The following is a 15387-nucleotide window of genomic DNA, read 5'->3' as shown; positions in this document are numbered from 1 at the left end:
TTAATCGAGAGTCAAAGGAGTACTCAATATTACTCCATCACCCTTAACATTTAGAATATTGAAGGTCATATGTTCGTCCTGACTTAATTGAGAGTCGATTGGGTACTCAATTTTCTTCTATCACCCTTTACGCTTATTATATTAAGTTAATATAATATCAAGTCCTATATTGGTCCTAACTTAATTGAGGGTCGACAGGGTACTCACTATTCCGCCATCATAGGCTCAGTCACTCTCACACGCGCTAGGTACACGAAACTATCAGTGCTATTTACAATAAAACAACCCCGTTTCTTCTAATAAGTGGATCAGGGGACTTAATTAAATTAAGCGCTCTCTATAAGGAGCCAACGAATTGCACCTTTTGATTTATGTTATTATTACTATTGTAATGATTTTTATTTTTATATTTTGATTGTTAATTTACCATGTTTTAATTATATTATATTTTGTTCATGTTACGTCTTTAATTTTTATTTTTAATTTGATTGTTAATTTTTCTATTCTATTATATTTTAATTATATTATATTTTTATGTTATTATTTTATATTATTTCTTCTATTTTTTATGAATGTGCTTTTCTGTCCCTTGTATATTTTTTTATTATATTATTTTGTTGTAAATATTAGTTTATATAGTAAACTGTTACGTTTTTATATTTTGTACGGAAAAGGTGTAGGTGCCCGCTAAATCTGCATACATAAAATTTATGTATCAACAAAAAAAATCTACTGTTGATCGATCTATCTAAAATTCGATTGTCATCAATCGACATAAGAGCTCGATTGTGCTGGTTACAGTTTGCAGCCTACCTCGAGATAAACTGCTTACTGCTATCGGCTATCTTCAGTTCGGTCGATTGCTGGGATGGCCGTTCGGAAAAGGGACAAGGCCTCTTCCCAGTCGAACGAGAAGCAGTCCGCTCCAGTCTGGCACAGAACGAAGAACGAAACGCACAGGCACAAAAGCCTGGGCACTGGAAACAAGACGACCATCGCCAGACGTTTGCTAATTGCATTTTTAGGTGAATAAACATGCTTTTTCTACAGATTCTTTACTCACAGAGTAGCTGTCAATTTGCATAATGATATAACAAAGAGTTGTTTTGTATGCTCGGTTTGATTCTTTGCGAGATGGTTTGACACTAATCAATGTGTCTGTTAAGGACAAAATGTTTGCTTGTTTTTTGGTTTTATCACCTGCAGACATCGGTAGATGGTGTAATAGTTCAAGCTTTAGACTAATAAGCTTCCTCCTGATGCCTTTACCAAATTCTTTTGTTTGCCTTGTTCAGTATGGCCTCATACAATCTTGTCTGTATTGACATTAGCTTGTAAAACATTGAACAAATTGATCAATCATTGTACGATATTCAGTAGGCAGGTCATTTTGCTCTTCCTATCCTTGGTGTTTTGGTCTGAGACAGACTTCAGAAACTGACAAACAGGTTTACCACTCGGCAGACCCCATGGAGATATCATATGATCATTTACACACTGTACACTAAATTTGTAGAGAAGCTGATGCTTCAACAATGCAGATGAATAATCAAGATCTTGGGATGATCTGGATGAATAAACCAATTGAATTGTTACTGCCGAGCTTTTGACTTATTTTAATCATCATCAAAGCCCAGAAGTACTGTTTAAAGTGTTAGATGTTGGATCTGTATGATGCATTTCATAATAATTATTATTTAACCTTTTATGTAAGGTTTTGGTTGGAATGAAAAAGTCAGTATCACGAGCGGGATTTGAACCCACGACCTTCGGCTCAATATGTCGCTGCTCTAACCACTTGAGCTATCGTGACTTTGATCAACTTGGACACAAACTTCCCATTTCACCTACAACCTTTCGAATTTTCCCTCCATTTGCCATTTTTCCATTGGTGTCTGAGTGGATCGAAGGCATAATAGCTCAAGTAGTTAGAGCAGCGACGTATTGAGCCGAAGGTCGTGGGTTCAAATCCTGTTTGTGACACTAACTTTTTCATTTCAACCAAAACCTTACATAAAAAGGTTATTTAATTGAAAGAAGTAATTTGGACAATCGGACCACTAAATATAATGGATATAATTATTATTATTCATAATTTTGATTAGAATTGATTCCAGATGGTGCAAGTAGGCTGCCTTCAGATGGAAGATGAGTTCTAATCATCCAAAGTTTTTTTATTTTATGTGCGTATTGTTTTAGAACGCCTGTGATCTCAGCTTCTCCAAAAACTACTGGTGTCCCTTACTTAAATAAAAAAATGGAAATATTTAATTTTTACCCATAGGTCAGACTAGTATAAACCTTCAACATTTGATGGTCAGAGCGTTAAGATGGCATACTCTGTTTAATAATGCAAAATGAAATGCGAAATTGCTGAGGAGGAATTGCATACCGTTGTTTTGTGGGTCTTCTATGTCCCAGAAGATGTTGGTAATACCATAACCAGCTCTAAAATAAAAACAAAGGACAAAAACCATGTAAAAACCATATTTTAATTTTTTTTTAAATAATTGTACTAGCTCTGATAAACCCATGGCTCAGAAATTGCTAAATAGTCAACTTCCAAAGATGTTATTTTAAACACGTCTTTACGAGGTTTTTTCTGCTGAAAGCAGTGTACACTTTTTGTCTTTTTTCCCTGTTACAAAAATATTTAATTAGTTAAGTAATTTCATTTTGTAGCAATGTATTGGGTTTTAAAATAAGTATATAGCGTTTTTTGATGGTTCAATGAAAATTTAAGGTACTTGCAAAAAAATTTAGTCAACAATTTTGTTACACTATCTGTTGTCACCTTCCATGTAATTATCTAATTCCGTCCACCCAGAACTTCTCAGAGTTTTTGGCCTTGAACTCTTTAAAGCCTTTTTCAGACAGGGCGGCTAGTTGATTCAACTAGTTGAATGGACGGATGTCAAGGAGTGTAGCCCAGGTAGCAAATGATGAGAACTGCCCCAACCCCTTCACACAGTCAACTCGTCCGCCCAGGTGAGTGGACAGCAGGCACAAGTGCCGCTCACGCTCTCGTCATAACTTCTCGATTCAATACAAAAGACACTGCTCAGCATTCGTCTTTCACTCCAGTCACCTAGTTGGGTCAACTGAGTTCACCATGGAAAGCGTTACAATTGCAAGTTTCAATGTGGAACAGCTCATGGGACATAGTTCAGCAATATGGGACATGAGGTGTGAGGAGTATAGTGACAAAATTAAAAGAAGTGAAAACAGTATTTGTGAGAAAGTGCCTGTTCCCAATTTTGTAACAACATTTTTCTTTACTGTGTTTCCTTCTTTTTTGCTTCTCTTTTTACAGAAGAGCAAGCACAAGAAGTGCTCATGCTTCCTTGGGTACTAACATCGTACTGACTTCCTGTTGTGAAGAGAGGTTGATTCCAAAAGTTGCCTGGTATGTAACCTGTGAAGAAGAATCTTCACACGGCAGTAAACTAGTTGAGAGTCAACCGGGCAATTTAGGTGAATCAACCAAACCACCTCGTCTGAAAGAGGCCTAAGTGTTCTGCAGTCCTCAAATGGACCCATTAATGGAGTTTTGTGGTCCAAAATTATTAAAAATTTGAAGGGCAATTTTAGACGAATAAGACGGGCGGGGTGGCACATCCCAGAAAAGCTCCAATAAATTTTGGCTTGCCTGTAAAGACACATGGGACAAGCGTTATCCTAGTGAAAAACAATCCCCTTGCGATTAGTTAATGCAACAATTGGTTTTGGTCAATTTTTAGCTTTATTCGCTTTAATTGTGTGCCGTATACACTAGAATTAGCAGAACGGTGGTGTTTATATTGCATTTTAAGCGGGAATCACAAATGGAGATGCATTCCAATAAATTCTTCTCAGTTAACATGTTTGGAGCCCGTATGGACAAACGAATACGGCTGTTCTCATTTATGATGCAAAGCTTTTTGAGATTTGTTGTCTCTGAGATGTCTCGTGTTATTAAGTGCGAGTATTTGTAAAATAAGTTTGAATTTGGACATTATCAATTGCTAAAGACCAGAGCACTTTGTGCCTTCTAAATCAAAATTTCTACTTCTGAACCAAACAAACCATTTACGTACAGTGCTTTCTCCTAAAGCATCATCATCATACACATACAAATTTTCCTTGATATCAGAGTTTTCCCTTTGTGATAATAAAAAAAGCATTAAATGACAAAAATTCACAATTTTTCCTTCAATTTTAAATTATCAAAACACCTTGTGAAAATATGGATCTTTTATATAGAATGAAACTGATGAATAAAAACACATTAACACTTTTCGGAGAGTGAAAACAATAATAACTAAATAAGCATTGCTTCAAAATAAGAAGGATAAAATTGAATTATTGAAAAACACTATGGACTTATTTTTACAAGCCAATATTTTATTAGATTTATGAAAAATAGCGCTGAATCCTGTAAAACAGAGATGATTAATTTCTTGCAATCTAGAACCGCTTTTTTTTTTTTTTTTCTGGCATCAAAAAATTATACAGCCGTTACAAAGAATATATACAAATTATACAGTTCATATTATATTTTCACAGACATCGTTTAAAAATTTTATTATCAAGTTATACATACCGCGATTATTGAATAGAGCTCTACTTTCCATAGTTGGGTGTTCTACTCCTTCTTTCTCCAGATCCTGGTAGAATTTATTTCTGGCTGACGAATATTGGCTGCAGTGAAACATTATGTGCGTTAGGTCCTCCTTTACTCCACATGTGTCACAATTTGGTTGTTGTTTTGTGCCAATCTTGTGAAGATACGCTGTGCAGATGCCATGGTTTGTTCTTCACCGATGTATGATGGTTATGTCTTTTTTTGCCATGTCTAGTTTGTTAAACCACGGTATTGTCTTCACAAGTGGAAATAATGTTTTATAAGCCATTCCCTTATCCGAGGCAGAGTATTCAGTTTGTCATTCTATTTGAATTCTTGTTTCCAATATTTGAAAAAGGTCTGTATAAGGAATACTTACAATTCTAGGGGTGAGTAATTGTGTGGCATTTTTTGCAAGTGTCGGCTTTTTCGTTGCCGTAGATGCCCGTATGTCCTTTAATCCACACGAAAGAGTCCTTTTTTTTTTTTTGTAAGTGGAAAAGTTGTTAACAGTCTTTTTTATGTCAATATAATTCTTAATGTTAGTAAATGTGTTTTGCAAGCACTGGATTGCACTGAGGCTGTCTGTGCAAATTATAATGTGATTTGTTGTAGGAAGGTTGAGTGTAAAGAAAGTTAACGCTGCCTTAATTGCTAATATTCCGCCGAATAAATTGATATCTCTGCCGGCAGAGGAATTGATTCCCCTTTATTGATGCTAGGGCAGAACCAGGAGCATCCAACCTTGCCAGACATGAGGGATCCATTGGTGTAAACAGTTAAGTGGACCTTAGCCTGAAGATCAGCAAGCACTTGTTGATTAACCGCTACGGGATTTTGTCCGGAGTAGTCTTTTAGTACACAGCAATTAAGGGGGTTTCTAATTATTTTTAGCTCTGTAGAGAAAATTGGAAGGGTATCTCTTTGTTCGATTTTTTCTTGATATTTTGCCAGAGAGGAAAACTCGTGGTAATAGGTGGAGGTTTTTTCTTTTGCCAATTTTTTTTTGTTAGATTCATTATGGACAAATCACAGATGCGCTGAGCAAGAGAAGTTTTTTTTTTACCTTTTGGCACAACACAAACCGTCCTGCCAGTTTTTCTCTTCTATGTGACAGTGGCTGATCGTTACATTCAGCTTTGATGATATCATTGGGGGTGCTCTTAAGAGACCCCAAACAAGTTTTGAGAGATTTGTGCTGTATGATGTCCAATTTCTTTAATTTTGATCTAGAAGCTTGTCCGTAATAAATTGATCCAAAGTCAATTATAGATCTAATTGTTGCTTTGTAGTAAAGTAAGCTGACTGTAGGGTTAGCATATCCTGCTTTGTGGATTTCATTTCAGTGGATTATAAAATTTCTCTGCTTTGGTCTCAATTGCAGCAATATGGCCGTTCCATGACAACATATGATCCAATATTAATACGAGAAATTTGACTTCATTAACCACTGGAAATGATTTTTCAGCCAGGGTCAAAGCATTGGGAAGAGTAGATTTCATGGATCTTGTAAAATAACATATTTTTGATTTTTCTTCAGAAATATTTAATCCGCTTTTAGTTGTTAATAATTTTTCCCTTTAATTTCTTTGAATACAAAACCAAAAAATATTTTATTTTAAACATGAGAACAAATTTTTAACAGTAATGTTTTTCCAGCTTGTACATTCGGGCTTCTGCATACATTTCACGTAGCGATACTCTTTGAAAATGATCGCCACTTTTCCCATCTTTCAACTCTTGAGAGGGAAATGACGTTCAGGAGCGAAATGGTATTATTTACACTGCATGTTTCCATTCCGCTCCGTATTTCGACTTTCTTCTGTTTCAGGGCATGTACTACTCATATTACAAGACGATTGTGGAAGCCCCATCGTTTCTCGAGGGCTTTATGAAAATCACCCACGACAATATCACAGAGTATCCATCAGTTATTAATACTCTTGAAAGATTTAACCTGTTTCCAGAAGTAGGGTTGACTTACTGCTAGAATATGGCTGGTATACTAATAACAGAATCAGGTTTTTCTAGGCTGTTTGTTCAGAATTTTTGACTCGGTTTGTGAGAGTTTCGGTATTGTGGGGAACCAATGCTGGGAGGTGGTTCGTGGCAACGGCCTCAGCACAGTTTTTTCCTGTGTTGGTATTCGCCAGCCTGAATTCTTCTATCTTCACTTTGTTTGGATCTGTGCTGGCTTTACGACCAGCATATTATTCATTTACGGCTTTGTTCTAAGGTGTGATAACTAAAAGTTCCAACTTATATTCAAATTATTTTGTAAATGTTTTCAATTTTCTTGTAGCGATTCAATAGTTGGCGGATTGATATCTGTAATGTGCTTCTTTTATAATCATGGAGAGGTACGTATCAAGAAGAAAGTAATAAAGTAATCGTTAAAATAAATCAATATTTTGTAGTGTACGAGAGTTCAATGGACTCCACCTTTAAGAGAAAGTTTCGCTTATCCATTCTGCCTCCTGCAAATGTTATGTGTAACAAAATTTTTAAACGCAAATAAAGAGACACATGATTTTACTCAAAGAACAGGAAGGCCCAGCCTACAAGTACGATCTATTATAAACAATAATATAACTCAATAAAATGGGTTGATTTTATTTTAAATATATATTATATTTATTTTAAATATTTTCTAGTTCGTTGTTATTACAATAGTTACATCCCTTTGTCTGGCGATATGGCAGTTTTCCCAGTTTTTATTTGCCACGCAGGTCATTGCCATTCTTATCCTTTTTATGCTGGGATTTGTTAGCAGATTTTCAGCTCTTATTGTTTTATCAGGACAAACAGTAAGTATATTTTTGTAGAATTGCTATGTTAAAGGTCCTGTATTTTTTATTTGTTTTAGATGGCAGTTTCTTTGACTCTATTTCTAATGTTCGGTAATGAGCTGTTGTTGTCTTCACTGTTAACTTGCCTACTTTTATCATCTTTAACAACCCTCATGTTCCTATATCCGATTTTGTCTGTAAAACAGAACTTCTATGTACGGAGTGTATTTACGACTGTTGTTACATTTTCCTTAGCCATAGTGCTAAAAACGAGGGCACTGACGACAAATGATGATGTAAGTGATTGCAACAACTCTGGGTTTACGTTTGATAATGAAATTTTTTTCAGACGCACATAATAAACATAATACGTTCCAAAATATCATCGTTTCGTGATTTCCACACTTTGCTTTATACCTGTTCGGCTGAATTTGATTTCCTCGGATGGGAGCCTATCGTCAAACTAACCGAGACTTATTTGATACCTCTAGTCATCACCACGACTATCGGCTTGTTTTTATATTGGGTCGCTTCTTCAAAGTTTCAGTAATTTTCTTTTGAATAATATTCCTAATTCAATGTTTGTTTCATTATTGATTTTCTTGTTTAGCTCAATTGACCCAGACGTTGTATATAATTTCCTACAGCTTGGGGCTTTCACAGTGATGGCGGTCATGATAATGAGGCTCAAGCTGTTTTTCACACCTCATCTTTGTATCATTGCATCTTTAGCAGCATCTCGAAAAGTATGACTTTAAAAATATCACTTAAAACTTATAAAAAATTAACTTAGTTAATTTCAGTATTTTAAAGTTCTGGATACAAAATTCCATTTTGCACTCTTGGCGCTTTTCATCGCTTGCATGAAGTATAGAGGCATTATGAATCTTGTCGAACAGCACAACATCCTTGGTATATTCTTTGAGTTTAATTCACCCTTTTAAATTGATTTTAATGGAAATTTTTAACAGGGGAATACAGTAATGTAGATCTAGAGGAGCTGTTAGGGTGGATTAGCGAAAGCACTCCACCGAATGCTGTTTTTGCTGGGCCAATGCCAATCACAGCTGCAATACTGCTTTCAACAAGAAGACCGATAGTAAACCATCCGCATTATGAAGATTCCCGATTAAGGTTAGCTTGTAAAATAAGTCTGTAGCGTTTTTGAATAATTCGATTTTATCCTTTTTATTTTGAAGCAATATTCATTATTCGTCAGTTTCATTTGAGATTTTGTGTTTTTACAAGATATTTTGAAAAATTAAAAGGAGGACAAATAGTGCATTTTTTAAATTTTTTTATTACATTTATTTGATATTTGTTGATTTTACTACAAGTATTGTATTATGTAAATATGTTCGTTTATGTTGAATTTATCATTGGAGGCTCTTGTAGAAGTTGCCCAGTGGTAACACTCCTTCACACAGATATCTGTTTAGTCTTCACTCACTGATTGCATTTTTGTTATTTATGGTTTTCTTATTGCTGCAAAGGAAAAAACCATTGTACAAACTCCTACGAAAATTTGTAATATGTATAGTGATGATGCTTTAGGAGGAAGCACCGTCAAAAATTTGTGAAAAGTGAAAATTTGGAATTTTTTGATTTGGAAGGCGCTAAGCTTTCTGGTCGTCCTTCAACCAATGATGATTACCAGATACAAACTTTTGTCACAAACAACTCACAAACAAATGACATACACTTAAAATATCTCATTCAAGCGTTTCTTCATTTCTGAGAGCAGCTAGATATGTGTTCCAAATATGTTACCTGAGCAAATTTATTGATCTGCATCTCCATCTGCCATTCCTTTTCTAAAATAAATGTGAAAAAACCAATTTTTTTTTTTTTAAATTGATAACTATGAAATGTGCATGTGTTGCACGGGTAAAACGCAGCAACTCATCATTATCCACTTCAAAAGTCAAGCTGAATCCCATGAAAATAACGTTGTGCATTTGCCTGCACTTGCCCTTTATTATGAGCTTCTGCCCAAGCAAAACATTTTTTGTACTTTTTATTTTATTATTTTATTTTCACAAGAGCAGAGTTCATATCAACTCTCGGGTGTCAGTGTATTAAAAAAAAAAAAAAAAAAAAAGAGAAGAAAAGAAAAGAGGAATGCAAGGCCATTGAATTCGAACCCGGGATCTTTTACCTTATAGAATAAGGTGTATGGGTTGGGGGGTGGACCGTGGTAGCCAAGTGGTTAAGGCTCTTGGCTAGTAGATCCTGCGGTCATGGGTTCGATTCCCACCGTTGCCTCTGGACTTTCTGACGCCTAAGGGGACCGGTGACTGCATTAAAAAAATAAATAAATAAAAAATAAATAAACAAATAAAATAAAATTACAAGGAACTCATCAATGGAAGGTCTAGGGTGAGATCGGATCCCAGTGACCCTGAATTTGGTCCTGACCACTTTCAAAAATGAGTTTCTATGTTGTAAGAACACCGGCACACTGGGGACTCAAATTCACACATGTGTTGCGAGCTCCCAAAAATGGAGCCATGAAGGAAGTACAATAAGCTGTATTGTACAGTGCTCAGGGGAACTGCTCCATTGTGACTACTTGTTAATGCCTAAAACATTGTGGCTACTGACACCCCCTGAGCAAACCATTACTTCTAAAGTTTATTAAAAAGTATTATTTCTTTCCCCCATAAGCAGAGGCCAGTCATATCAACCCTTGGGATGTTGGTGGTTTTGAAAAAGTAAGCCCATTTGTAAATATGTTGGGTTCGAATGCAAGGCCACTGGATTGGAACAATGATGAGTGCCATGGTAACGTCTAAACCGTTGCAGCACTTGCCCCCTGAGCAAACCATTACTTCTCAATTTTAAAAAAATTATTATTATGATTTTTTTATGAGGGTTCGCATAAGCAGAGGTCATATCAACCCTCGGTACAGGTGTTTTTGAAAAAAAAAACAAAAAAAAAAAAAACAAGCCCATTTGTAACTATGTTCGAATGCAGGGCCACAGGATTTGAACCTGGGACCTTTACCATACAATGATGTGTGCGCAAATGTGTCAACTGGCCACCGATGCCCCACTTCTAAAGTTTACTGCACACAATTAGAGACATTAAAATCAGCAATTGGGGGACCGCGGTAGCCGAGTGGTTAGCATGAGAGACTCTCACGCCGCGGTCGTGGGTTCGATTCCCACCGTCGTCTCTGGCCCTTTTTTCACAATAACCCCCCCCCTCCAAATTTGAACACACATATACGAATTGTCACATGGCTAATATGCATAGTTCATAACGCCAAAAAAAAAAAAAAAAAAAATTGACAGCAATTGACTATCATTGACTTTTTGTTTTGAAGCAAAGGGATTGTTTTTCACCAGGATAAGGCTTGCCCATGTCTCTACAGATATGCCAGAATTTGTGGGAATTTGGCTGGAATGTCCTACGTCCTGTGTAATCATGGGACATTGCCTCGTCAGATTTTTATTTATTCCAGGATCTGAAAAACTCCATTAATGACAAAGATTTTATGTCAGTTGAGGACTGCAGAAACACGAATTGTTTGCTCAAAAACCTGAGAAGTTCGAGGACAGAATTACAAAATTTCATAAACATGGCAACAGGTCATGGAACAAAATAATTTGTTTATAAATCATTGATTAAATTGGAGACAAGTTGGCCAAGTTGTTAGGGTGTTTAACTCGTATTTGCCGCACTAGTGTTTCTGGGGCTTTTTAGTTAGTAAAGTGGTTTAACTACCTTGTGCACAACAATCAACTGGTAATTACACAAGCCCTCCTGTATGATAGGAATTACTTAACTTTTACTTTTTATTGTTCATTAAATTTGTTTATAAGAACCTGAAATTTTCATTGTATTTCAATCGAAAAATGTTACAGACTTATTTTATGATACAATACATCGTTAAAAAATGAAATTGCTAAACTTAATCAATATTTCTTCAACAGGGAAAGAACAAAAAAAGTGTACACTGCTTTCAGCAGAAAACCTCCCGAAGACGTTTTTAAAATAATATCTTCTTTGGAAGTTGACTATTTAGTAATTTCTGAGTCATGGTGCTTTGGCCAGAGCAGGTACAGTTATTTAAAAAAAAAAATTGGTTTTTATTTCAGTGCATTTTTTAAATTTTAGAGCTGGTTGTGGTATGACTGACATCTGGGATATAGAAGATCCAAAAAACAGAGGTAGGCCACCAACATGCCATCAACTCCTCCTCGGAAATTTCCCATTTCATCTTGCATTTTCAAACGAAGAGTATGCTGTCTTAATGCTCCAACCACCGTACGTTGAACTCAAAGGTTTTAACAAATACTAGTTTAACCTTAAAAAAAAAAATATTCCCACTTTTAAATTCAAGTAAGTGAAGCAAGGTTGTTAAATTTAAACAAGAGCGAGGGGTTACATTTTGCCCATGTTTTTTGGCTAGTCTCTCTATCTAAGACTTATTAGAACAAAAAATAAAAAAATATATTTTTATAATGTATATCCATTCTTGTGAAATGGATGAAGTGATATGTTGTGAACAAACTCGTTTGTTATTGGTTGTGTGTACTATCTATTTCCAGGTTGATAAATTTAAGGAAAAAAGATTAAATGTTCCAAAAACAAAAAATCTAGCTTAGCACATATGTCAAATGACTGGAATATTTGTATACATATTTTTTTTTTAAGTTAATATTTTAAGCATATCAGGTAACTTACTGTATACAAAAACATTTAAAACTCACATGGAATTGATTTTTAAACTATTTTTCACCTTTCAAAAATATTTTTTATTTCTTTATTTTTAAACCTTCTTGCCAATGAATGAACAGAAATTTTATTTAGGAGGACCATTCTCGAATAAAATCCTTGTGGCAAATATGCTCACAACGCCTACTTTTCTATCAGGAGTCCCCTTTTATGGGTAATGCAGTCCGTGGTGTATGTGAAGGCTTATCTTGTTCTTTTGGATGCCTTTACATATATCAAAAGCATCATGACCTTTTTATGGAGAGTGTTTATTGAGGTCACTAGTTATTGCACAGTTGTCATTCTCATTTTATGGGTGGGGGTCGACACAATTAATACATAGTCTCTGCTGAATAACTTGTAGTCATTGTAGGCAGTTTCATCATGCACCTTACAATCTTGGTTCACTACTAATCCCATCTTTTCCTGTTCGGCTAATGCCCTTTGTCTAAGTTGGCAGTGTGCATCAGATACATTTCTTAAATTATTTTTGGAGGTTTTATAATGAAATATACGACTATGCTCTTGATCGTACAGTGAAAAGGATCAGACAATGACTGTGAAGAAGACCTATATTAAAATAAATTTGTTAGAAAATGTTTACAACATATATTCAGTACCTAATCCAGGATGGCTTTGACTTAAGTAAGAACAATTTAATGAACCAATGACATCATCTCTGTCTATGGCCTCAGGCCTGCTGTACTGAGATCGACTTCTTTACTCACACTTGATGGCAGACCTGGGCGGCACATGAGAAGGAAAATCTGGCGAAATGCCAACATTTTCCGAGTCTGCCGCCTTGGGCCTGTTGGTTACAATTTATCTCCAGTTGTTGCCCTCTTATCTTACTCCACTCCACGTTTACTCTTCTTCTTTCCACCTGTTGCATCTGCTACATTTCCCCTATTTTATCTTTTTTAAATTCAAATTCTATTGAAATAAAAGCAACCTTCGTCCTCCGTTTGACCAATTTTGGTCCTGACTTGGGCTACCTTTATTTTTTATTAATTAGTCTTCCTCTCCTTTCTCTGGGGTATGTACAATACCTTTCAATGCTGGGGGGGGGGGTCTTAAACATTTAACCCCTTTTTTAATTAAGAGAATGGTAACGATCTCTAGCAGGTGGACTCTGTTGTATTGAGTCAGTTTAAGCCCCTTGACTGACAATGCAGTCTTTCAATCCAACAAGTCCAAGCAGCCGAGGAGGTTGTTCTTTTTGGTGGATATGCTAATAATCTGAGAAGGGGTTAGTTATTTTACTATTAATTTGAAATGTGGCAAATAGTTTGGCACAATTGTAAATTGAGATCCAGATTTTTTGCCAAATTCGGTAACTCTCCTTTAATAGTTCCCAGTTATAACGATTCGTCTATCCTGATGGCTGAGTTAGTGCTAATTTTCTTTAATGATGTACCTCTAATTGTTTCCAACTAGGATAATCTACAACTATTATTTGCACAAAAAAGATGTATTTGTATTTTTCTGTTAAAATTGATTTTTCAAGTGTTTAAATATAATTAGCAATTTTTCTGACTTAAATTGTGAGATTTCTCCTTAAGGTCTGCAGGGTGAAGAACCTTTTTCTGATCATTTTGGTCTGCCTAACCTCGATGTTTTACCCTTCAAGAGTTGGTTTGTGAAAACAAAAATTTACACTAAACCACAACTGAACATTGCAAAAAGTCAAAACGCACCTGACTGATCAAAACAGACGATAAAAATAATCGGAAAAAACTAATGCATAAGTTGCCTATACTGTCTACCCAGGCATGAAGTCTCTTGTAAATGGATTGAGCTTGTCTTTTTTTCAACAGGCTAGTGTTTTCATATTTTTCTGGAAATAAATGTTTTTTATAAATTGCTCATTTGATAAGACTTCAAGGGTTCTTTGTATGTAAATTTATCTTAGCTCTTGAGTTATTTTTACATTTTAGCTTTCAAGTAAACGTTCTACTTTGGACAGATTGACATAATTGAACAAACACTATTTCCGCGTTTACTTGATTTAGATATTAACTTTTGTTTACAAATGATCAGAAATCTTCGATTTCCTGTTTTGTTGACCTTTGATTTTGTACTTTTGTTTGTTAACATTTCAATTCAATTAAAACTCATATTTTTCTGTGATATTATTTACGTAATTGAATTATTTTTTAAAATAAAATTTGTATTAATTGCTGAGGAATAACTAAAGTTTTGTCTACAATTTCTGAGTTATTATATTATTTGAGTTTAAAATTTGTTAAAAATTTCTTTTGTAATGATATTGGGTTGTACGGAAATTAATGCAGGTTTATGGTTATAAAATAAAAACAAATAAATGATTTTAAGCATTTTTTATTTATTAACATACCTTCTATAACTTCTCATAGATTTCTTCCAACGTGATAGCAACTTCGCTCTACCCTCTAAATAGAATTTTGAGCCTTTATTATTAACAAATTCTGTTAACGCATTTTCTAACTATTTTTGACCAATAAAGTTTGTATGTTGTAGAACGTTGTCCAAGTGTCTGAAAAAATGGTAGTAGGTAGGCGAGAGTTCTTGAGAATAGGGAGGGTGTTGCAGAACCTCATAACCAACATCCAACACTTTTCATGCCACATGTGAGGCATGGGTCGTCAAATTGGCCTTTTCTGATTTTGGCATTGATTGTTCCGGCAGGATTCAAGAAGTAAAGCCTAAATGAAGCTCACTACAGTCACCACCACCTTTTTTTGATGAGTTGGGGACTGCTTCTCCTTTGTCGAGCCACTGTCCAGAAAGTCTGTTGTTATCGTACAAAATCTCTTTTTCATTACAAGTTACAATTCTATCCAGAAAAGATTCGGCAAAGAAGTGTTGTGCAAATTTCATAGCAGATTATTTTATTTATTTTTTTTGAGGTCTTTAATGCATAAAGAACCTAACTTTCGAGCTTTTTCACCTTTCCAATTGCGTTAAAGTGGTTAACAGACAATTTGCTAACTGAAAGAATTTCTACTGATCTCTCGAACAGCCGTTCTAGGATTTTCTTCGACCAAAGCTCGCAGAACATCATCTACGGAAGAAATCCTTTCACCAATTTCTTTGTCTTCAGGGCTAAAATCTCCCTCAAAATTTTTTAAACCATCTCTGAACTGGGCTCTCACCTACAATGCCATCATCCAGACTTCATTAGTATTTCTAGCCATTTGAGCACCCTTCCGATTGAGTTTAAATTCGTAAAATGAAATTACACGAAAATCACATGTTGACATCTTAGTAAAGTCCGAATTATTCCAAAATAA

The 15387-nt window shown here is 35.2% G+C and overlaps 1 protein-coding gene across 1 annotated transcript; it reads left to right on the top strand.

Annotated features, from left to right (window-relative positions):
- The first annotated feature begins 807 nt into the window (after positions 1-807).
- Positions 808-14866, top strand: LOC106668615 (probable C-mannosyltransferase DPY19L1). Its single transcript, XM_024226870.1, has 14 exons — positions 808-1025; positions 6263-6375; positions 6435-6572; positions 6625-6839; positions 6906-6963; positions 7021-7167; positions 7258-7410; positions 7470-7688; positions 7742-7938; positions 8003-8138; positions 8196-8304; positions 8364-8526; positions 11332-11457; positions 11516-14866. Exons 1-14 carry the CDS (start codon positions 869-871, stop codon positions 11697-11699), a joined length of 2115 nt encoding a protein of 704 aa, XP_024082638.1. The 5' UTR covers positions 808-868; the 3' UTR covers positions 11700-14866.
- The last annotated feature ends 521 nt before the right edge of the window (positions 14867-15387 follow it).

This window comes from Cimex lectularius, unplaced genomic scaffold, assembly GCF_000648675.2.
Source record: "Cimex lectularius strain Harlan isolate CLEC.00 unplaced genomic scaffold, Clec_2.1 scaffold7, whole genome shotgun sequence".
Taxonomy (NCBI): domain Eukaryota; kingdom Metazoa; phylum Arthropoda; class Insecta; order Hemiptera; family Cimicidae; genus Cimex; species Cimex lectularius.
This window is presented reverse-complemented; position numbering and strand designations above follow the sequence as displayed.